Consider the following 24,803-nt stretch of genomic DNA (forward strand, 5'->3'; position numbering starts at 1 on the left):
TGATGAAATTGGCTGAGTATAAGACAATAGAGAGTGATGGGAACTGTGTCATACTGCAGATACAGATTTTGCAAACTCTTTCATAAAGGGCAACTACTGCTGGGTTCCAGCCAATTGCCACAATGATGCCCAAGGTTGATAGATTTTCCAACCTTTAAAGAACACCCAGAAATTAGGTTTTTATGTGTAATCTCCCAGTTCCAAAATTCTGGCTACAATTTTTTATAACCATAAAGGTCAAGCAAAATTTGTTATCACTTTATGACCTGGGACCTAGACAAATCCTATACTTTCTTCTTTAAGACCAAGTTTTGGTGCTGGGTTTCTGAGAAGTCTTCCTCCACTGATCTATCTGTTCTTAAGTTCTACTATATTTCTAGTGTCTTTCGTGCAATATGGCATCTATCAACTCTTTTGTGTGGTACGATTTGTCTCTCTTACTTGACTGTAATCTCCATGAAGGCCCTGAATACATGCCATTTCTGTATAATGTTTCAGTCATACATATACATACATATAGTCCTCTTCATATTCTTTCTCATTATAAGTTACTATAAGATACTGAATACAGTTCCCTGTTCTATACAGTAGAAACTTATTGTTTATCTATTTTATATATAGTAGTTAGTATCTGCAAATTTTGAATTCCCAATTTATCCCTTCCCACCCTCTTTCCCCTCTGGTAACCATAAGTTTGTTTTCTATGTCTGTGAGTCTGTTTCTGTTTTGTAAATAAGTTCATTTATGTCTTTTCTTTTTTCAGATTCCACATATGAGTGATCATATGGTATTTTTCTTTCTCTTTCTGGCTTACTTCACTTAGAATGACAATATCCAGGTCCTTCCATGTTGCTGCAAATGGTATTATTTTATTATTATAGCTGGGTAGTATTCCTTTTTTTTTACATTTTTTTATTGAGTAATAGTAATTTTACAATGTTGTATCAAATTCTAGTGTAAAACATAATTTTTCAGTTATACGTGAACATACATATATTCATTGTCACATTTTTTTTCGCTGTGAGCTACCATAAGATCTTGTGTATATTTCCCTGTGCTATACAGTATAATCTTGTTCATCTATTCTGCATTTTAAAATCCCAGTCTGTCCCTTCCCACCCCCTGCTGCCTTGGCAACCACAAGTTTGTATTCTATGTCTATGAATCTGTTTCTGTTTTGCATTTATGTTTTTTTTTTTTTTAGATTCCACATATGAGTGATCTCATATGGTATTTTTCTTTCTCTTTCTGGGTTACTTCACTTAGAGTGACATTCTCCAGGAATATCCATGTTGCTGCAAATGGCGTTATGTTGTCAGTTTTTGTGGCTGAATAGTATTCCATTGTATAAATGTAACACATCATCTTTATTCAGTCATCTGTTGATGGACATTTAGGCTGTTTCCATGTCTTGGCTATTGTAAATAATGCTGCTATGAACGTTGGGGTGCAGGTGTCATTTTAAGTAGGGTTCCTTCTGGATATATGCCCAGGAGCAGGATTCCTGGGTCATATGGTAAGTCTATTCCCAGTCTTTTGAGGAATCTCCATACTGTTTTCCAGTGGCTTTCCTTGCTTCCCTCTCCCACTCTTAATGATTTAGATGTCTTCTTTTACAATTTTGTGTTTATTCTATTTTTAATTCATGGTAGTTATCACCTTTCCAGTTATGAGCTTCTCATTTCTGTAGCATCCTGCTTCTTTTCTATTTAGCGTGGACCTGTCAATATTTCTTTTAGCGTGGGTTTAGTGCTAAACTCTTTTAGCTTTTGCTTGTCTGTGAAGTTCTTTATCTCTCCTTCTATTCTAAAGGATAGCCTTGCTGGATAGAGTATCCAAGGCTGCATCCTTTTTTCATTCAGAACTTTGAATATATCTTGCCACTCCCTTCTGGCCTGTAGTGTTTGTGTAGAGAAATCAGCTGAGAGCCTAATGGGGGTTCCCTTGTAACTCACTCTTTGCTTTTCTCTTGCTGCCTTTAGGATCATTTCTTTATCCTTGACTCTGGCCATCTTGATTATGATATATCTTGGTGTGAGTCTGTTTGGGTTCTTCCTGTTTGGGACCCTTTGAGCTTCCTGTACTTGGATATCTGATTCCTTCTTTAAGTTTGGGAAGTTTTCAGTCATGATTTCTTCAAAGACCTTTTCAATCCCCTGTGTTCTTTCTTCCCCTTCTGGAACCCCTATTATGTGTAGATTGGCACACTTTATATTATCCCATAGGTCCCTTATATTGTTTTCATTGTTTTTTATTTGTTTTTCTTTCAGCTGTTCTGCTTGGGTGCTTTCTGTTGTCCTGTCTTCTAGGTCACTTATTCATTCCTCTGCATTATCTAGTCTGCATTGTACAGCCTTTCGGTCAGCTCTCATCTCAGCAAATGGGTTTACTAATTCTACTTGGTTCTTCTTTATAGCTTCTATTTCATTTTTGACATATTTTATATCTCTTAACACTATTTCTTTTAGTTCCTTCAGTACTTTGATCACTCCTTTTTTGAAATCTTGATCTAGTAGGCCATCAATGTCTATTCCCTTGATCGTACTTTCAGGGGTTTTCTCTTGATCTTTTAATTGGGAGTGGTTCCTCTGCTTCTTCATATTGCTCATATTTCTCCGGCATTGTGGCTTAAGGAGTATCAGTTATCTAGTCCTCCTGGAGATGGTGTGCTCTTAATGATTTTATCAAGAAGTCTTTGTGTCTTTGCCCTGTTTCACAAACTCAGCTTGCTGTTTCCAGAGGCCCTCTGTTGGTGCCCTCATCTGTGCTGCTCCCAGTGGCTGTCGGCTAGCAGATCACGCCCCCTCCCAACACTGGGTCATGTGCTGAGCTTTTACCCGGTGGGCGGGCGGGTCATTCCCCCTCCCGATGCCACAGTCAGATGCTGCACTTGGGTGAGGCAGGTGGGTTGATCACGCCCCCTCCCAGCACCATGGTCAGGTGCTGCACTCCTGCCAAGAAGAGGGGTGGCCGCCCGCCCTTCCCCAGTGCCGGTCACTCTGCTGCTCTATGCAGCTGCCCGCTCCACCTTGGGTCGGTGCTCCCAAAGTGGGCCCGGGGAAGACCATGGAATGGCCTCACCCCTGCTCTGTGCCAAATCTCAGCTCCTTGTTTGTCTTGGCGGCACGAGTTCTCTGAGGTGCCAGGGCAGAAAGATCCTATCTGCCTTGGGCTGTAAACAAGTCTCAGTCCTGCCCAGGAGGTTGCGGAGCCCCCGGGTGCAGATTCAGGACTCGGTCCCGCCCCTCCCAGGCACTGCACACAGGAGGAGATGGTGGCTGTGGCTGTGCCCCACCTCTCTTCTTGTGAGAAGTGCCAGTAATGGCAGCGCAGGTCTAAGGAGACAAAGGCTACAGCACCCCTCCTCCCAGGGCACACCAGCCGTGTTGCTTTGCTTTTTTCACAATTTATGGGGGACCGAGGTGGTTCTGCTAAGTATCCCCTCCCAGTCACGGCACACAGCACCCTGCAGTCCCCCAGGGCTGCCTCAGTGCAGCCGCCCCAGTCCTCTGCCCGGCTCGGGCAGCCTGTCCCAGCCCCAGTTGCCGGCTCGCATCTTGGGCTGGGTGTTGCGGGGACCCTTTGTGACCATTAAGTCAGTTCTGTCTGTCAAGGGGTGCTCGGGGCAGATCTGAGCCTCGGAGTCTACCCCTCTGTCCCGCTGGCCTCTCCATTGGAGAGGGGAGACCCAGCAAACTAGCACCAGTCCTCCTTTGCCGCTCCCTCCCCGTGGGATCAGTCCCACACTGTTTTGCTTTTTCTTTTCTCCTACCAGATTTTTGGAGTCTTTGTCTTTCGAAGAGGGCAATGTTCTCTTGGAGTTCAACAGGTGCTCTGGTTGGCTGAGTGGGTCCGTGGATGTGAGTTTTGGTGTATTTGTGGGAGAGGGTGAGCTACAAGCGTCCTACTCTGCCATCTTGCTTCTCTCTCTAGCTGGGTAGTATTCCTTTGTATAAATATACCACAACTTTTTTATCCAGTCATCTGTCGATGGACATTTAGGTTGTTTCCATGTCTTGGCTATTATAAATAGTGTTGTTATGAACATTGGTGCATGCATCTTTTTAAATTAGAGTTTCCTCTGGATATATGCCCAGGAATGGAATTGCTGGATCATATGGTAAGTCTATTTTTAGTTTTTAAAGGAATCTCCATACTGTTTTCCATGAAGGCTGCACCAAATTAGATTCCCACCAACAGCATAGGAGAATTCCCTTTTCTCCACACCCTCTCCAGCATTTATCATTTGCAGAATTTTTAATGATGGCCATTCTGACCTCATTCACCAAACTTTTATGAGCACCCATTATAGCACCACATCAAGTGCTATGGGCTAACATTTTTTAAAAAATGTACCTCTGCTCTTGAGGAGCTAGCAGTCACGTGTTGAATCCAAATGTACAAAGAAGCGCTATAAGAAGTCAAAGCTACAGTCTTCCTCAAAATGTACTGCATCACTTTCACAAGACTATTCTAAGATAGCACTGTCCAATAGAAATGTAACATGAGCCACACATGAAAGTTTGTTTTCTAGTAGTCACGTTAAAGAAGCATAAAAAGAAACAGGTGAGATTAATTTTAGTAATACACTTAACCCAATATACCCAAAGGATTATCACTTTGACATGTAATTAATATTTGTAAATAATTTAATGAGCTATTTTACATGTTTTTGTATTGTCCTCTAAATCCAGTGTGTATTTTCCTCTTACAGCACATCTCAGTTCAGACTAGCCACATGTCAGGTGCTGGAGAGAGTTGCGGCTTGTGGCTACTATATTGTAAGAGAAAGGGATATGCCTTACCTTACTGCCAAAGTGGGGATTGATAAACGTCACATCCTCCGAAGTCAGTAGAATTCTGTTGGGCCCTTTAATCAATTGGATTTTATTTATACGATGTCTGAAACAAGCATAAAATTGGAGGGTCACAGGATGCTGGAGGGTTTGCAAAGCAGGGGTAAATTTGCCCTATGCTAGAAGTTAAAAAATATACAAGATAATTGAAAGAATAAGCACACATGGAAGTTTACCAGAGTATAGGCAGCAGAGAGACAGCAACCCTGGTCCTCATAACTTACAGAGTTACAAAGACCAAAAGAGAAAAGTAAGACTGCTATTAAAGAGGTATCAAAAGGAAGGGTGCTGCATGGGGATGGTATCTCAGACTAATCAAACGGTGATTCCACATCAAGGACACATTCAAAACAACATCTCTGAATACTTTTAAAGAACTCCACACCTTTTCTCATATGCCATACTATATATTCTAATAATACCAGGGCCAAGAATCATTAGCCTCCATTTTAAAGGTACGAAAACACATTAAAGAAACAAAACAAAATTAAGCAAATTATGTGAGATCCCATAGCCTGAGGCAGAGCTGAGAGTCGAGTCCTCGGTTTCTGGCTGTGGGCCCAGATTTCTGCCCACAAGACCACTTGTCTTACAAAGTTGCATCTATGCGTTGCCAAAGCAACAGGTTGAAAAGTGGAAAAATTCAATCAGTTGGTTGCTTTGTCTACATGATTCCAAACAAGTGGGCTGACTGGGTTTTTTTTTTCCTTTGACTGAATTGGTCTCTTGTCTGAGCATTACATAGACACAGTTTAAACCTGATTCTCTCCAAACATGCCCATTAATTTGCAGTGAATACAATTATTTCTTACAAATCAATTAGTAGACACACAGGAGTTTCTGATGTCTACCCACACAGCCAGGTAGGTCCTCAGTAGAGCTGACAGGGAAACTTGAGGACCTGGAGGGAACCTTGGATTAGTAAGTGTGGTTGTTTTTTTCTGTTTTGTCTTAGGGGCTCTGATAGCTACAGTTTGGCTTCACTTTTTTCATAACCCCTTAATGGTCACCCCGTGGAATGTATTAAAGCTGAGAGCCACAATGGGTAAAACAACCAGTGAATGCTTTGTCAAGTTGCTCTAAGAAGTGTATAATATCACTGTAGATCTAAGTACCAGCAACTCAGTCAGTTTTTTCTCAGTGATTCCACTGATTTGTAAACAAACAATTAATGTGTTTCTAATTGTCTGCCAACAAATATGTTCTTTATCGCTGTGGGAGCGGCTGCCCTGCAGAGAAAATTAAAAGAGCCCTGTAGTGAATTCTTGGGTAGAGCACATGGATCTTTTGGCAAAGCAAAGCATCACTCCCTAACTTATCTATTTCATATGTGTAGTGAATTGTCTTAAAGCAGGCACACCTGTAAAAATAATCATGCCACAAAATACACTCTAGTAGAAAGAAAACTGGACTCCCAACCCAGAGACCTGGGGTGTAGTAGCAGACTCTGTCATTAATTAGCCAGATGACCTTGGATAAATAATTTAACCTCTTCATTCCCCAGTATCCTCATCTATCTAGCAGGATAATAGTCCTTGCATTACCTGCTTTATAGAGTTGTTTTGAAAATCAAATGAGATAATATATGTGAAAGTGCTCTGCAAAGCATGAAGCACTATAAAGTATAAGAGCTCATTATTATCATTATCATCATTAGTATTACAAAGCATGGGAGAGCTTTATAGAACGGCGAGGCAATTTGGTTCAGAGTAGGGAGAAAGGAGGAGTTCAAAGAATCCTTTGTTTTGGGGTGGTTGGGTTCTTTGCACGCCTTTCTGTCTGGAAAAAAAAAAAAAAACTTAAACAATCAAAACACAGAGAAAAGGAAGGAACAGAGAGCCACTCTCCTGCAAGTAATCACCATCTATTACAGAAACTCATCAGTCGCTCAGCTCTTCTGATTGCAGCCATGGTGGGCAGAGAGAGGGAGGAAAGCAGCAAAGAGAGGGCATCTTTTGTGCTTTGTTAACTGAAGAACCAAGGCCCAAGTGACTCTGGGAAATGATGTGCCTCTCTCCCTTCTCTGAGTTTTCTGTGACCACTTGAAGTACCAATTGTCTCAAACTCATTTTCCTCTCCAATCATTTTTCTCTCTAATCATGTCCCTCTCCAATCATTTTCCTCTCCAGTCTTCTTTGCCCTTCAGCCCACAAGCTCCAAACAAACCCCTCCTCCATGATTTTTTTCCTTCCCTTCCTAAGAATTGAAAGTTGGGCTCTAAGTCCAAAGGACCAGTCCATTCAATGGGAAAGACCAGTGAGATCAGTCATGTTGGAGGGTGAGGGGGCTGACAAATAACATAAGCAGCTGAGTGACTCCATTTTCCACCTTGACATAGGATGTTTGGCGTTGGGGAGCCAAGAGCTTATTACTGTTCAAATCTCCCTGGAGGGGGGAGATTTTAATTGGATGGCATTTATTTTCACTAAGTAGCTATCTAATGATGTTAATTAAATACTTTATTCTTTGGCAGCACCTAAAGACATTAAATTTCTGTTCTGAACAGGGATATGCCACAGTCACACAGAAATTAAAATCTTCCTTTAAAGTACTATCTTCATCAAATGTGCTTTAACAATTCATAAGCTACCTACTACTTTGTGTAGCTTTATCAAGTTTCTTATACCAGGAAGATTGGATAATAGTGGTTTTTCACAGCAACACTAACATAATAAACACTAAGAGTCACACCTGTTATAGTTTCAATCCAGAATTTCACAGACTCATTAGAATATCAGAGCTGGAAGAGCTCTTAAAGATCATCTAATTCAATTCTTTCTTTTTACAAATAAGAAAATTCTGGCCACGATAGGTTTAGTGTCTTGTCCAAATTTAAACAGCTACCTAATACACTCTAGACATGTTTTCTTGGAATTTGCAAAAATAGCTCCACTCCATTCCCTACCAATTTTGTGTCATTATTGTCAGGACCACCCTTACAAAAAGATAACAAAGGTGTGGCTTGCAGGGTGGAAAGAGAAAAGTGGGAGGGTTGTGGCTGATTTTGTTTCTCAGTTTTCCCAAATCATTCTAATATGGGGAGAGCCCAACTGTCAAAATGCAAAGATTATAAGAAAGAGGTGTCATATTAAGCTATCTTCAGCCATTTATTCCTGATCCTAAATTAGTTCATCAGAGTACTTGATCATTTGGTATTAAGGGGTCTGATGGAGAAAGACAAAGACTTGATGACAATGATGATGTTGATGATTAGCTAGGGTAGCTTTTGCCCAAGGAAGAAGGACAGTAAAAACCTAGAATTTGATACCCTGGGCAAAAGGTATGAGTCAAAGTGAGGATCCTAGGTTCCCAAAAATCAGCAGGAGAGTCCCATGTGCTTGAGAAGGAGTTGAGATTTACCATTTCTTGAGCACCTACTGTGAGTCAGGTATTGTTCTAGGTGCTTTACTTGCTTCAGTTTATTTAATTCCCCCTTTACAGTCCTGTGAGTTAATATCACTATTCCTAAATTTTGGATTCTAAGAAGCCAAAGTCTGCCTAATTCTTGGAACTTGTTAAAATATCCCAACTTCATACCTTACCAGTCCATACCATTTGGGGAAGGAAGTGGTTATAGGAGACTCTGCCAGTGGAAAAGGGAGCACAGATAAGGAGTAGGCAGGCCCTAAAGCACTCGTTCTCTTATTTCACGATAGTGTTGAGAGCCAACACTGACAACATAACTGAGGAAGTTATTCTTGGCATCATGAAAACACTTCACTGTAAATTGGGCCAGTAGGAATGGTAAATCACTATGGAACAAAGAAAATCAGAGGGCCATGTAATGAGGCAATTGTACTGAAACATGACTCCCAGAAATCAATATTAACAATGCTATTATGGCCTTATATTTTTATATAAAAAATGAAAAATGTACCTTATAAAGTAAGCAAATCCATTAATAGACAGCAGGGCTATAAGCAAAGCAAGGCAGACCATCACAGCAAAGGCAGGGTTGATACCTGCAGAGAGGAAGAGGAAGGAGGAAGAATAGCATCAGAAGGAGGCTGTAAATAAAGGGCACCACAGAGTGACTCCTCATGCTTTCTGGTGATTCTAAAATCAAACCACATCTACCTAACTTAATTCCATTTTCCTACACCACAGTCTGTCTTGTTGACTTTATGGACACAGAAAGCAATTTAGCTGTTCTGAAGCAAAACCACTCACCACTCTGACAATAACAAATCACATGAATTAAGGCTGACCTGGGTGTTTTTTGGAGAAAAAAGTCCACGAATGGAAAACTTTGAGTATCTTAATTTAAGTTGGACAGCAATAGAGTTCTTGAGAATAAGTATGTTATCTCACCTGTGAAGGGTATTATGTTGCCTTCATAAAATAAAAGACCTTTAAATTCACCTGAGCCCATAGACCTCATGAGTTATAGATGAAAAACATAGCACTTGTCTGTCAAGGGTGACTGGTTTTGGTAATTAGTGTTTTCACTAGGATGTAAATTGTACTCTAGAAAAGCCACACATTTGGATAGATTACTAAGATTTCAGAGGGAAATATATGATGACACAAATGAAGAGGTAGCTGGGTATGTCATGCTAAAAGAAAATAGAAATCGAAGTCTATTTCAAATAGATGCATTTGGTTCTAGAAAAGTGTGGTGCACACTGGCATAGGAATAATACAGATCTTTCCACCAAAGTACCCCTCTGGTTCTCAGAGATTTGATGGAGTTTCCCCTCTTTCACAAGCTAGAGGAGTTCAATCAGTCAATCAAACTGCAAGTATTTATTGGATGTCAACCATGTTGGGTGGTTGAGGGGCATAAGAATTATTAGCTATGGTCCTTGCCCTTAAGGAGTAGTCTTTTGGGGAGGAAGAGACAGAATCAATACATGAGAAACAACTGAAAAGCAATTTTGTGCTAAGCTGTGAGGTATAGACTTAGCTCAATGGGAGTTCAGAGAGGAGAGAGTATAGATACATTATTTCTGTGGTGGAAACTGAGTGGCAGAATTTGGATACATCATGGGAAGGACAGGTGAATTTTCTAGCAAGGAAAACAATCACAGATCATAGCCTACAGAAGACCAAGGAGAAGGGTGATGCTTTCTTCTTATTAGAGTAACCTCTTTGGAAGTGGGGTCTTTTTAAAATGGGAGTAGGGGTAGCTTTTAAATTGTGGAGGATTATTCATGGCTGCAAAGTACCTCTCATTGTCCTTATTATTTTAACTTACAGACAGTGCCAAGATGTTTATGTCACCTGAATGCAAATAATTGATTCTATGAGTGGTCTAATATTAAAATATGCCTTTCCCTAAAGAGGTTCCCTGTAACCCAAGCTGAGCCAAATTGACTACCAGTTATTTTCTATTCCTTACCTCCTCGGCAGATCTTCCCTTCTGCAAACCAGCATTTTGCATCTGCTCGAGGGGGCCTGCCACCAGGGAAGTGAATGGGGGTCTCTCCGAACCGTAGCAGCTCCATCTCCATGTCCACAGTGTAAGTACTGTGGAGTTCCCATTCTTTCCAGTTGGTGTCCAGGATTACATATTCGGAAATTCCATTTCCATTTGAATCTGTCCTTATCAACTGGTTGAATCCATAGAACTGCATGTTTCTGGAATGCTGAACCAGGCTGGCAGCACTAGCCCGTCCATTTTCTTTCATAGCATTATTCATGGCTTGTGCGATAAAGTAAATTGAATTGTAGATGGTTCCAAACAACGGTGAAACCTATTTTTAAAAATTACAATTATCTTGAGCCCTAGTCGCCCTAGAGCAATCGCAGAGTGTATTCCAAGCCTGTGTTCATTATTATGGGCTGCACGTCTGAGTGGAGGTGAGCTATGAAGACCCAGAGGAAAAAAAAACAATTGTTTCTGAGGACTTGCTTGGTTTCTCCCCTGAATTTTCCTGTTTTTCTCCCCCAGGCCTTCACATCTTTAAATATATCAAATATGACAATTTTATGAGCAAACCAAGTCCTACACAATATATTTTTATGCTCCTAAACTAAGAAAGTGATTTAGAGTTATAAAGGGCACTAAAAAACCAAGTATGAAACAGACAAGAGGCACTCAAAGGAAATTGACCAGGTTAATTACTGGTGAATTGTGCATGGTAAAATCATTTGACTGGCACTACTAGAGTGGTAGGTGTGTGTGGTAAGACTGGAAACAATGTGTCTCCGTAGTCCATGTCTGTGTCCTGTTTTAGTTCAAAATGGCTATTTTCCCAGACACGTGCTCCCCAGAGAAAGTGAACATAGAATACAGTTTTAAATACATACCCCCACATGTACACATGCAGACATGCATACTGACACATACACACCCACAGATACAGAGTCAAATGTAGTGAATGGAGAATGTCAGTTTTAATCAAGAAATCCTATATCCTATTGGTGTGCAAAGTGGCAAAAGTTTGATGAGAAGTCACTGTAAAGCAGTAAGGCTACTATAGTGGACAGCATGGCTCTTTCTGCTACATAAATATGGTAAAAGCAACAGCATTTGTGTACTGTGCCTGATGCCCTGCTCATTAACCTTGAAAGTTTATTTTTGGAACAAACCTTATATCCTTTTCCCAAAAAGGTGGGGAAGAAATGCAAATGATCCCTCCCTGCTTCTTCCCACACTGGCCATGGCTCCATGGTTTTTCATAACATTTCACTTCTAGGATGGAGTTCAAGCTATGGTCATGCCATTTTACTGAGCTGCAGGGAAAGCTGATACTTACTACTTTGGTTTTGCAAGGTCTAGAAAGCTATCCTCCTGTAACAATCTTCATCTGAATAAAAGGGTTTAAAATTGAGTGAATCATTTTTGTGTTGGAAATACAAGTCAAGATGCAGAGAGGTATAGCAGCTAGCAAGATACTGCCATGCCTTGTTAATGTAGAGTAGAGGGTTTTCAACCCTGGCTGCACATTAGAATTACCTGAGGAATGTCAAAAATACTATGCCAAACACAACCTAGCTAACAAAATGAGACACTTTAGGTTAGAGATCCAGTAATCAGTATTATAAAAAGCTCCCCAGGCATTCTAATATACATACAGGGTTCAAGACAAACAGTATAAAAGACACACTGACCTGTGGTCTATTCCTAATGCCAGGATGTTGGGCAAGTCACTTATCCCCTCTCCCTGGGCTTCAGTTTCTTCTTCTCAAAAATGATACAGAATTGTGAATATCTAAACCTTGGGGATTATCTCGTCTAAGTAGATTATTTTCTAGATCTGAAAGGGAGACTCAGAGAAGTTAAGTGATTTGTCAAGGTTGGTTAACAGACATTTGGTCTTGTTCAAACATCCATAAGACATTTGGTCCACAACAAAAGATCCTGGAAATCTAATCCTACCCAAAACATGCATGAGCATATTTGGTTCATGCCAAATGGTTTCAGACAGGAACAAATATCAAAGATCTTTTGGCATGGACCAAATGTCTTATGGATGTGTTAGACATAATTAAATGAACCTGCATCTATCAAGGACACTTTGATGTGGATCAAATGTCTTATGGACCAAATGTCGATGGATGTTCTGGTCAGGACCAAATATTAAGGACATTTGGTGTGGACCAAATGTATTATGGATATTTGGAACAGGATCAAATGTCCTGTAAGGGTCAAGGTCCCTCATCTAGGCATAAAAGTAGGACTAGAATCCAAGTCTCTTGATTCTTAGTTTATTTTAGCATTCTTAATTGAAATAGATGTTCCTTGTGGCCCCTTTTAGTTCTGAACTCCTATGAAACTTCGCAACTCTTGGTCTAATACAGGAAGCAGACAATTTTGTTTGGCTTATTTATAGGTTCTTCTTCACTTCACTGAACTTTTAACATTGGAGTGCCCCACAGCTCAGTCCTTGGTCCTCCTTTCTATCTACACTCATTCCCTCGGTGATGTCTTCTGCTCTCATGGCTTTAAGTACCACACTATGCCAGAAATCTCAGATTTATTCTTCTAGCTAAGACCTCTTTCTTAAATTCTAGACTCATATAACCAACTGCTTACTTGATATCTCTATTGGAATACTAAATTTCAATGTATCCCAAATCAAACTCCCAATCTTCCCCTCAAATCCTCCTGCTCCATTTACAATGAGTTTTCCCCATTTTTGGTAAAAGCTACTCCATTCTTCCAGTTGTTCAGGCCAAAAACTTTGCCCCAGATAACAGAGCTAACTAACAGCAGAGCAGAAGTCAATATCTCAGTCTCCTGAGTTTTATTCCAATGATCTCTCTTCACCACCCTGCCTTAACACGCACTATAGAAATAAGCATGGTGAGTGGATGACATGTGGTGCCACCAAGGCATCTACACTTAGTTGCCTAGCACACACTAACGTCCCTTTAGGGATTTTCACTGACTCTCCCTCTTGACATTCTCAGATGCTCCATTTAATTGTATTTAGGGTTTCTGTAAGAGTCTGCCTGTTTTCTGGGGCTTTGGTAGGTTATGACAATAAGTGAAGGCTGGAAGGTAGAGTATCAAATCAATACTAGTAAAACAAATGAGTGAAAAAAAACCAGAGGGCAGCAAGCCCCTGAAAGCAGGGAGAATGCTAGTATTCTGGTTCTAAAGGCACAGAGCTTTCTGAGAAAGAGACTGCGTCCAACCTACAGCCAAAAGCAAAGACTGAAACTCTCAAAAACAATACCCTTATCTCTGAGTTGACCCATTTCACAGGGTTGTCAGCTGATCAGGCTTTGCTGCCCTTTTTGCTCTCAGATTGACCCCTGTTAGGGCTGACTGACAGCAACTCCCCAAGATGACTGAAACCTCATGCTTGTTCTTCAGGATTCTCTAGTCTCCACCACATATCACACACAAACACATGCACGCTTGCACATATACAGCCACAAAAGTATGGTAGAGGGACTTGAAGCTAAGGGAAAGAGCATAGCAGTAGTAACAGCATTCAGTTGCTAAAGAGGGGCTGTCACAATGGCCCACTCTCACTATGAAGGCTTGGATTTGTGGTCTAGCTGGTTTGTGTTGCTGGTTTACCTACTGTGTCCTTCAGCAATGGGAATTGCCCCTTCCCATAAGCCAAAGGCACACTATGTTAGCATTGGTAACAAAAACTCTGTAGCTGCAACTGCTGCAAAAGAAGAGAAGAGGTAGAGGGTGGAGCAAGGGAAGTAAGGATGCTCTTTACAACCCTCTGTCCTGGCTTCTGACTATAGTTCCAAAGAAGCAAGACAGGATTGGCAGGAACTTCAGTCAGACAGATGACCTTGTTATATCACAGCCTAGAATGGGAATATAACTGATGACTCAGTCTATTGGCCTTATCTAAACCTGAATGAATGAATGAATGGCAAAAAAAATGAATGATAATTGAAACTTATTTTTGATTATTATTCAGTGACTTGCTTGCTCTACCCTAGGCTTTTTAAAGCTTGTATCCAAGAGAACAAGGTCTGGGTCAGGAGCAGTGATATTTGTATTTGTTCATTTTAATGGTTCATGCTGTCATTAAGTTGACTATCATCATTTCAGATTTACTGTGCTTGAAGGACACAAAACTGGTTTCTAAACAATTTTGTCCTTGGAAGTGTACATTAAAACAAACCTGGCTTGGCAGCAAGGATAGAAATAGTTCAATGGTAGAGCTCATGCTAAGCATGCTCGAGGTCCTGAGTTCAATCTTCAGTACCCCCATTAACAACAACAAAGTCATACCTGGCTTGGAAAGCATCACTTGAAGGACAAAACTGCAGCATCATCTTTGAACAAAAAGCCAGGCGCATATAGAGATCAAGAAACCAAAGGGTAATTGAATTCCTGTTATTAAAGGTGATACCTCATATAATATGTGATCTCAACCCTTAGACTTAGTCAAGAGATGGTGAACAGCCCAATTTATTTGATTTGATACTTATGAAGGTACCACTCTTATTTTATATAGAATGATGTGCAAAGACAATTGAAGCCACTGTGAGCTACAGGCAACCTTTTCTGACAACCTGTCTAGTGGGCCCCATCCTGGAATGCTCCAGTCCTAACCATATCCCCTTTACGCTGCCAAGCACCATATTTACAGTAATGGAAAACAATAGGTGCAGGAGCTTAAGGTCCCCCAGGCTTGCTGAGAAATCCAGAGGATTTCCTTCACTTAGCCAAATACGACCACATTTGGGAAAAATATCCAAAATGTGCTCTAGCAACATGCATTTGTAGCTAATAGAATTTCACTGAAAGCAAGCATTGGGAATACAACTAAAGTGAAGAATGCAGGAACTAAAATCTTATTTTAGAAGTCTTTTTTGTGCCAAAATATAAAGGTACAAAGTGATAATATTTGCCCAGTCATGCTGAGACCAAATTAGGAAGATTGTCATTGGTGTCCCACTCCCTAATCTCTCCATTCTGATTTTTTGTTCTTTTTTCACAGGTCCTCTTAAAGCCCTATCATCTCCTATATTAGAGGAAAACAATCCAATAAACCCATTCAAGTCAAATTATTTGTCACTTGGTAATGTTACTTTGAGTAAAGCTCTAGACATGGGACACACTCTGATTTTTTGTTAAAGGCTAATGTGTAGTTAAATGATTAGGTTCTGGTACTTCTGGTAATAGACTTGGGTTGGAATCCCAGCTCTGTCACTTTCCAGCTGTATGACCTTAGAAGTTACTTTGAGCTTCAGTTTTATCGTCCATAAAATGGAGTTGATAATACCTAATTTGTAGGTTTGGCCTGAGTATTCAATGGGATCATTTATGTAAAGTACCTGGTGCAGAATAAACACTGAATACATGATAGCTGCTATTGTTTGCATTTCAGAAGAGGAGCACAGGGCTTTGGCAATATCATGCTGGCAGTATAGTGCTGAAGTCCCTTGTCCCAGTCTTGAATTTGTGACCAACAAGTAATAAAGTCCCAGTTTTAGGCCCAGTGCCCTTAGCACCCTGAAATGGTAAAATTGTTCCCCTTCAGTGGGGGAAAGATCTTGTTTCTATTTTGTTTTCTGTTATATCACCTGCAGAGTACCTAGCCCATTGTATAAATGTAAATAACAACATTAATAATAATAATAATAAACATTTATTGAGGAATCATTAGGTGCCAGGCAAGCCCTTTATGTGTATTAACTCATTTAATCTTCACCACAACTCTATGAGATAAGTACTATTATTATTCCTAATCTAAAAATAATGAAAAGGAGATACAGAGAGCTTAAGTAAATTTACAGCAGTCTGCCTTCAGAGCTCATGCTCTTAACTACCATGTTATTTCTGAGCTTAATAAATACTTGCTAAATTAATTAATGCACTGTGGTAAACCCACCAATAAAAGAATATCATATATAACCTCTTGTAACTTCTTTTTTTTCTTTCATGACTTCCTGATTAAAGATAGCAAAATCAAGATTTTTTCCTTTCATTCTCCTCATCCCAAACATCACTCTCAAACAACAAGGAGAACTAGAAACAGAATAAACCTCCATCTCTGATGGTATTAGGAGACATCTGTAATCCTGAACCACAGAATATGAAGATAGAAAGCTGCTACAGGAGTGGAAACTGATTTAGCAGAGTGGAGGGTAATTAAATCTAAGTATCTAAAGAGGAGAATATTGGCAAGCAACAAGCAGATTTGTCCCCTAAGAATCCCAGAAAAGTTTAGGAATTAGAGGCACCATGTACTATTGAAGTGGAGATGAGACTGAGCACCAAAAAAGGGATAGCTGTTTGAATGTCTGTGTAAGGAGCATTTGGACATCTGCCATTCCCACATCTACCAAGGAGAGCCAGATCTCTGCAGAAAACAGGTTAAACCGATTCAGAGCAGCTCCAGAGCTGCTGGGACACTTGACCTTAAGGAAAGTGAAAGTGAAGTGGGCCACAAAAAAGAGTGATGAAGTTAAAGTGTTCATACTTAGTGATGAGAGTCCCAGTCTACTTCCCCCAACATGGCTCCTAGAATAGAGACAGCCAGGATTACGACTCTCAAAATAGAGATTGAAGCATTCTTCTCTGAAGAAAGTGACTAACCCAAAAGATAAGATCTACAAATATTGCCAAAAAAAAAAAAAATAACCAGCTAGCAAGCCAATTGCCATATAGCCCACAGGTCAACACACCCACCATTACATACACTTTCAAACCTGCCTTTTAGAGCTCCACCCTTAAATATGAAGAGACATCCATGACCAGCAGATATTTAGGGAAAGCTTCCAAAATTAAAAAGACCAAAATAAAGAATCATGAAAAATTAAGAACTGAGGAAAGCACAAAAAGTAGAAGAGAACTTCAAAGAGACTATAATGAATATCTTCAGAGAAATAAGATAAAATACTATATTCATGAAACAAAAGCAGGATGCTACAAAAGTAGAATAATTAACAAGAACAAACTCTTGGAAATTAAAAATACAATAGCAAAAAAAAATGTTTTTAACCGGTAAAAGAACACAAAATTGAGGGGCTCTTCCAGGAAGAAAAACTAAAAATAAAGATATGGGTTACATGAGAGAACTAATAAGACAATTAAAAGATCAACCTAAGCAATCTTATATCCAACTAATATTATTTCCAGAGAAATGTGTTGTTGAGGAAGTTATCAAATAAATAAGTCTATGGCCATACCACCCTGAACACACCCAATCTTGTCAAATAATAAGGAAGAAAATTTACTAGGCAGAATGAGCTTCTAGATTGAAAGGCCCCACCAAACATATAGCATAATACATGTCATGAAATTTCATAACATCAGGAATAAAGAGATAATCTTAAAAGCTTCTGTGAGAGATAGGGAGGAGTAAAAATAGATTGCATCAAAGGATCAGGAATAAGAATGGCATTAGAGTTCTCAACATCAACAGTGGAAATAAGAAGACAATGTACCATGTCTCCAAAGTGCTGATGGAAAATAATTTGTGACCTAGATGTATATACTTAGTCAAACTAACAATCAATAGCAAAGATAGAATAAAAACTCAGACATGCAACATTTCAAAAATTTACCCCTTGTGTACCTTTCTCAGAAATTACTAGAGAATGTGCTCTACCAAAATGAGAAAGTAAACAAGAAAATAGAGTCATGAGAGTCATGAAATAGTGAATCCAACACAGAAGAAAGAGAAAGGGAATTTCCAGGGTGATGAAAAGAGAGCTCCTACTACAGTAGTTGTACAGCACTCTTAGGGAGCAACAAGTGTAGATTGGAATAGGAGGACAGAGAGCCTCAGGAAAAACAAACGAAATTGATAACGGATTTAATTTTACCATGTTTAAAATTGTTTTGAGATGGTTCTACAGCTTTATCAGACAGTACAGCAAGACTTAGAAACTCAAATTAAGGTAAACAAATTTAAAAATAAAGCAATTATTAACTCTGGTAAAAATCAAAAGTTATACGTGAAATGAGTTATTACCGTAGTATACCATATGGATCATCTCTGAATGATGTTTAGATAGGTAAAATGTTAAAAACATGAAATATGAATTTAACTAAAAATTGTGACATAACTATACTATGGGTTTAAAGGATGGTAAGGAAGTATATAAGAGCAAACAATCCATAACTCTAACAGGAAGTCAGTAAATAATGTCCAAGATTGAGTTATCAAGAGAGCAGGAGCAGTATGGTATTTAGAAATGTAAATACCAGAATAAAGAGCTAAAAGACATGAAAGTGGTTGCTTCTGATGAAGGGTGGGAGAAAGGACTAGAGACTGCTTTGTCGTTGATACAAACCTTTCAGCATTTCTTGATTTTCAAAACTATGTACACGCATCGCTTTGATAGTTTTTTGTTTCTTTCTTTTTTCTTTTGAAGAAGCAAGGGTATAAACTAAAACAGAATGCAAACCACCACTATAAGCAATATAGCCTATATATAGAAATTTCAATTCCACTGAAAGTTATTCGGCAAGGGAGAAACACAGTCATCTTTTTCATACATTTTTTATTCATTTACTATCTCTCATTAGAATTTAAGCCCCATAAGAGCAGGAACAAGTAATGTGCTAGTAAACGTCGGCAACAGCTCCATGAGGAGGAAGAAACTCTTATTTGTAGCATTTACCAATTTCTGTGGTGTAAATACTCCCAATGCCTGATTTCAAGCTACCAGCATGATGCCACTGAACACAGAATTGGGAAAAGAGGCACACAATTAGCTTTTATGAACTGGCTCCAACACACCACTGACAAAAATCCTGTTTTGTTTACTGTTCTATCTAGAGTTCAGCATAGTACATGACACATGGAAGGTGCTTAATAAATAGTTGTTGATCTGTTGAATGAATAGGAAAAAGCAACAAGAGCCCAGGGCAAGAGCAAACATTGAACTACATAATTTGATCTGAGAAAATACCATTTGGAATTCTGAAAGCAAAATAATTTTTAAAGCTGGAACTATAGAGCAATTCTGTGCCATAGTCAGAAAACTTCAAGAGAGTCAGAAGCTGAGGTCAGATTCTAACTTACATGCTAGGACACCATCAACCAATAAGGTCATTCTGGCCCCAAAGGAGAAAAAGTGGGAAAAAAGTAGCTGTGAGCGAGCCAGGCACTCTGCTAGTCACTTTACACATATATTACTTTGTTTAATCTTCACAAGAATCCTAGAAGATGTAGATCACTAACCCATTTTACAGATAGGAAAACTGAGACCCAAAATCTAAGTAACTTGCCTAAGGACACACAACTGGTAAGAGTGATGGCTGAGATTTTAAACCCAAGTTTGTCTAACTCGTTATCATAGCTCTTTCTGCTATACTAGCTACCTTTCAAAATACCTTTTAGCATGGTAATTTAGGGGAAAAGGGGGTTTTCGTTTATCAGAGATGTGAAAATAATTGTCTCACTTTTCCATCATTCTTTGGTTATGAAGGTATAGCTGAGGCACCTGCAAAGTGGGGGTGGAAATGCATCTAAACAAGCTTTTTTATAAGCTTTGGAGTCTTTGTTTTCACTCTGTCTATTTCCTTGTCTAAGGCAGAGTACAGGCTGCCTAGCAACCAAACTAAGGGCGTCTTTTTTTTTTCTGCCTTAATTACCTTGTGTTTTCCACAAGATCAAAGAGATTGGATCAAATATTAAGAGTAGAAGGTCTGAATTTTTTTCTATCAAAATATCTGTTCATATAGAACACACCCCCTACACACACATACATACATACCTTCCTACTTCTCTCAATCCTGTAATTAAAGCAAAAAGATGACTTAGTCTTGTATCTATGTGATGCCGTATCATTGACTAAAAAGTATAAAAATTCACTATCTGGTTGCTTGCCTATAAATACACCAAACAACTGGTTTGTGCAACCATTAGCAGTTTGAGGGATTCTTGCCATTCTGGACCAAATCAATGAATTGTCTTCAACTAAATATGTGTGTGTCTCCTAAAAGACAGATTTATTATAAACCAACACTGTTAATATCTATGCTAGTCACATTTTTATTAGAACAGGAATCAACAAAATTTTTGCTATCCATACTCAGGACAGAAAGAGATAAGAAAACCTAAGTTTCCTCCGAATCATTTATTCATAGAGGCAGTGCATGGGATAAAGAAATAAATGATATTTAAAAAAGAGAAGATCATGGAGAATGTGAGTGTTAGACACAATCAGTTGCCTACCTGACAGCCTTCTTCCTTGCTAACAGAATCCCAATTTTGTTCACACTTTTCCAGCAGACACAGGGTCAGTCACAATGGTCTCATTCCTCTTCCTAAATTATTAGTTTAGATATGGATATGGGACACAATTGTGATCAGGAAAGTGTGGGGAGAAGTCTGCTCGATGAGCTTATGGGAAAGATTTCCTCACTCTTTAAAAGAGACAAAACTGAGAGACATTCTCCATTTTTGTCGGTAGACAGTTCCACCTGTATGTAATGCCTGGAACTGTGGCAGTCATCTTGGGACCATGAGAGCAATCAGATCGTGAGGGCAAGATAGCATGCTATGGTTGTAAAGTGGAAAGATGAAAAGACCCTGGCTCACTGATAACATCATTGAGCTGCTGAATTAACTGACCTTGAAGTTCCCATACCTTCAAATATTGAAAAAGAAAAGAAAAAGAAAAAGAAAACATGCTACTTGGGCCATTTTTTGTTGCACTATTACTTGCAGCTACAGCATTATAACTCATACAGTATGCTAGGAAAAGAATGACACATACATAATTTTCAACTTATGTATGTGCCATTCTAAATATTTCTGAAAATAACTGCTTTCTACATCTGGCCTCTAACCTATAAAAACCCCCTCTGTATTTTTTCTAATCTAACTGGCATTTTTGGCCTCCCCATCTTCTCATATTCCTTGTTTTCTTTGTATTTTTCCCTTTCTGTTTTTGTCTTTTGTCCATTTTGTTCTTGTTTGTTCACTTCTCTGCTTTCATCCTGTCCCCATTGCTTTTCCTTCCATTAGCCCTCAAATGGCTGTGATTTGAACCTGAAATATGTTTATACATATATTTGCCTTTTCATACATAAATATTATTTCTTGTATATTATTAGGAAGGAATTCTTCCTCATTCCAAATGATTCCTTTCATATAGAGATAGCTCCACTAGGAAAAACACTGACTTCTTCATCCCTTTACTCATTCCTTAATTCCTTCCCACAAAGGAGGAGTGACTTAATTGATTAGTTTGGAAGGAAAACTAAACATGTGTAGCCCAGACCTTCCTAACTTCTTTCTCTTGGAAGGAAGCTACCTCTAGGGAGTACTCACTCCACTATGCTCTTCCAGGCTGTACATTTTACAAAAGACATGCCCTCATGGGGCAGGAATATAAGGGTCCAGCAATGCTGATAAGTAGATGGAGAAGTCTGATCAATCCTCAGATTCAATATTGGAAACTCAAATGCATATAGACAGAAGCCACATTCTCCAATAACAACTTTATCAATAATAAAGGTAATATCTCCAATATGCCAGCTCTCTTGTCTTATTGTTGAATTTGTTCAGAACTTGGGTCAGAAACAAGATTTGTTTTTACTAGACCCCCTTGAACAGCACTAGTGTATGTTAAAGTTTTGTTTCCCTGTTCTTAAATATATTTTATTTCTTCTTCACAGCAGTATGCTATCATTACAGGTTTCTTGAAGATGAGTCCAATAATCTGTCTTTACTTTATAAATGTTTTCTGCAAACAAAAGGTGTTTTTAATTTGTGTGTGGTTGCTTGCTATTAACTGAGTGTCCTATGGAACAGAGGTACTTGATAGGAAAAATATTTACCTTCCTGATTGTTGAGGTTTCAGCTCATGATTAACATGTGAATATGCACTTACTTGATCTGACTCCAGCTTCTCAGGAATTTCACCTCTAGCTGCTGCTTCTGTAAAGGCTTGATAGAAGGTCTTTTCTTGGGACTCCACTGTAATGGTCAACACAGCATCATAGGCTTCCCGGAGTTTAGGATTGTTCCTCAGAACCTGGTAGGGGGTATGCTTATAAGGTAAACTGTAGAGCAGGGCGTCATAGGGAACAAAGACATAGGTTCCATCAGTCATTTTCAGATCATGAGCCCATTCCAAGAGAAGCGTCTGAGTCTCTCCCCCAATCAAGGCTGAATGCATACACATGATGATCACTGAAACCAACAAAGCAGGGAGGTTATGATGGCAATATGTTAGTAAAATATAGTCCCCAAAACTACAGATTAGGAGAAATACATAAATGTATTATAACCCATTTGTAAATGGTTTCTATCTCATGTCTTCAAGATGAGCAAGATGTTGAGGCCCTGAGCCAAGGCTAGGGTATTTTCAGGGGCTCTGAGTAGGCATAGGGACAAAACTGACATGTCCACAGGCTGCAGAGCCTAATACTAGACTGGAATAGGAACAAATATAGCCAGTGGGGGATATTATAATGAAGAGGCTCTAGGGCTGAAAGACCTAGGTGTATATCCTAACATCACCAGTTACTACCGGTGTAACCTTAGGTGAATTACTTCAACTCTCTCTGCTTCATTCATAAAATGGAGCTAATAAATATGTGTTTTGTGGGGTGGTAGTGATGACTGAAGGAGCAGTCTATATAATGGGCTTAGCACATAGCACTCCATTAACGGTAGCTACTATTACACCTAAGAATAAGAAGGCTAGAGGGAGAAGGTGGGATATATTCCCATAGCCACTGTTGCTTTTTTGTTGCCTACTTCCTTCAAACATACTTTCCAACAGATGTTGACCAAGTATTCCCACCCTTACCAAGGCCATTCATTATGAATGCTACATTCAGACAATGAATGCTACTAACTCACACTCTGCTGTAAATGCTATTAATATTATGGGTGATATGTTCAACTTGTAAAAGCCTAACTTCCCTATAATTAGAATTACTTTGCACTCAATTTAATTCTTCCTAGACTTATGAAACTATGTTGTTTTGCAAGGCTATGCTAGAATAGAGTGGATTAGAGGAGGCCACGGTTGAAGAATGGCAGCTAGATCATGAAACTGAAAGTATATCCAATTTCGCCCTTGGCACGCTAAATGAGTTTAGTTTAAGTCCACTTGTGCTTCAGTGCCCACATCTTTAAAATGTAGACTCCAATGCATTTCACAGGTACATTGAGTAGTTTTATTAGATAATGCTTGGCAAGTATTCTGAGCTCCTTGAAGAAAGGCAAAGGCCCTACTGCCCTCGGTAAATATTAATTATGCATGCTCATACAGAACCTTTAATCTCAAGAACTGAGTATGCCTTAACTATGTTCAATGATTGGTCTTTGGCATTTACATATTGCTTCATCTATTTTCAAAAACCTTCTTTGCACTTGTTAAATACCCCTAGAAAATTTCCCGTTTGAGCTAGAGCTAGTACTCTTCATTTTTTAAGGTGTAAATAGTAAATTATGAAGTTGATTCAAATGCCACACACACACACACACCATAACTTGAATTTTCAAATAATCATTAGCTCCTTCAATATAATTACCCTGAGAAGTTCTACATGTATTCTGATGCCCAAATCTTCCTTTGAATACTCCTGGGTAATCTTTGGAGCTAGTTCACGAGGCACACAAGGAATTCAGCCTCCCTTGTTCATAATCATGCATTGTGTAATGGGAAAATGGAGTGCCAGAGAGGTCTGACAAGGCAATAATTGGATTCAGAAAGAGAAACTAGAACCAAAGGCCCCCAACACCCTAAATTTGGCTACACCATTAAACTTGAATCACTTTGATCAAATTACTCTAGTAACAGGTCCACTGAGGGGAAAAATTGAGTTTAGTCAGATGCTTCAGTTAGCTGGCCAGTTCATCCAACAGTATTCTTGGCAAGTAGGTCAGTATTGGCATCTTTCTTCTATAAAAACAGATTAGATGACTTGACCAAGGTTACCCAATAGAGATAAAATTCCATTTAATTAACTTAAAGGAATGTTAAAAATTACTTCACTGAATGAAAAATGATAAATAGGACAAAGTGCTTTGTGTTGGTTGAAATACAGCAAATATTTTAACATCCACTATGTGTAGTGGGATCTGTGGTGTGCCAGCCAGAAGCAACCTTCAGGAATGAAGTATTCCGTTTCATGGATGCTGGGAGTGTTAGGAAATAATAGCTGGCCCCTCTCTAAGAATCGCCCTTAGCTGAAAAGAACCACCTCTCCCAAAGTTGCATCCCCTCAGTAGTGTGCTGGAGCTGGCTTGCACTGGTTCACAAGAGCCTATGGTTAAGTTTTCAGGGAATTTGTGAGCTAATGTCATGTTGGTAGCTTGAAATTGGCCATGGTGGGTGCTAAATGCCACAGAAATCAGCAAACGCTACAAATCAGGGCTTCCCCCCACCATAAGCTGGCTGTTAAACAATTATTGTCACATTGCATCCCTTTATCTGCATTAGTCTGTCCCCAGTGACTGGTCAACATAGAGGCATAAAGGCCAGCCCCCGTTACCTCAATTCTGGACAACTCTAACGGGCCATCCCTGCTCCAGAGCTCCCACTGGAACTGGCTGAGACCTTTGTTATGACTGCAGGACAGTTTAATTCTTCTCTCTTTCC

At 39.3% G+C, this 24,803-nt stretch overlaps 1 protein-coding gene across 1 annotated transcript in view; it reads right to left on the bottom strand.

Annotated features, from left to right (window-relative positions):
- The window catches only part of GUCY2F (guanylate cyclase 2F, retinal), an 89,217-nt gene that overhangs the window by 56,471 nt on the left and 7,943 nt on the right, over positions 1-24,803 (bottom strand). The window contains exons 2-5 of the mRNA XM_010985023.3: positions 22,080-22,381; positions 10,198-10,552; positions 8,734-8,818; positions 4,806-4,902 (exon numbers count right to left, since the gene is read on the bottom strand). Of these exons, the coding sequence (XP_010983325.1) occupies positions 4,806-4,902; positions 8,734-8,818; positions 10,198-10,552; positions 22,080-22,381 (839 nt within the window). The remainder of the gene's footprint in view (positions 1-4,805; positions 4,903-8,733; positions 8,819-10,197; positions 10,553-22,079; positions 22,382-24,803) is intronic.

Source organism: Camelus dromedarius, chromosome X (genome assembly GCF_036321535.1).
Source record: "Camelus dromedarius isolate mCamDro1 chromosome X, mCamDro1.pat, whole genome shotgun sequence".
Taxonomy (NCBI): Eukaryota; Metazoa; Chordata; class Mammalia; order Artiodactyla; family Camelidae; genus Camelus; species Camelus dromedarius.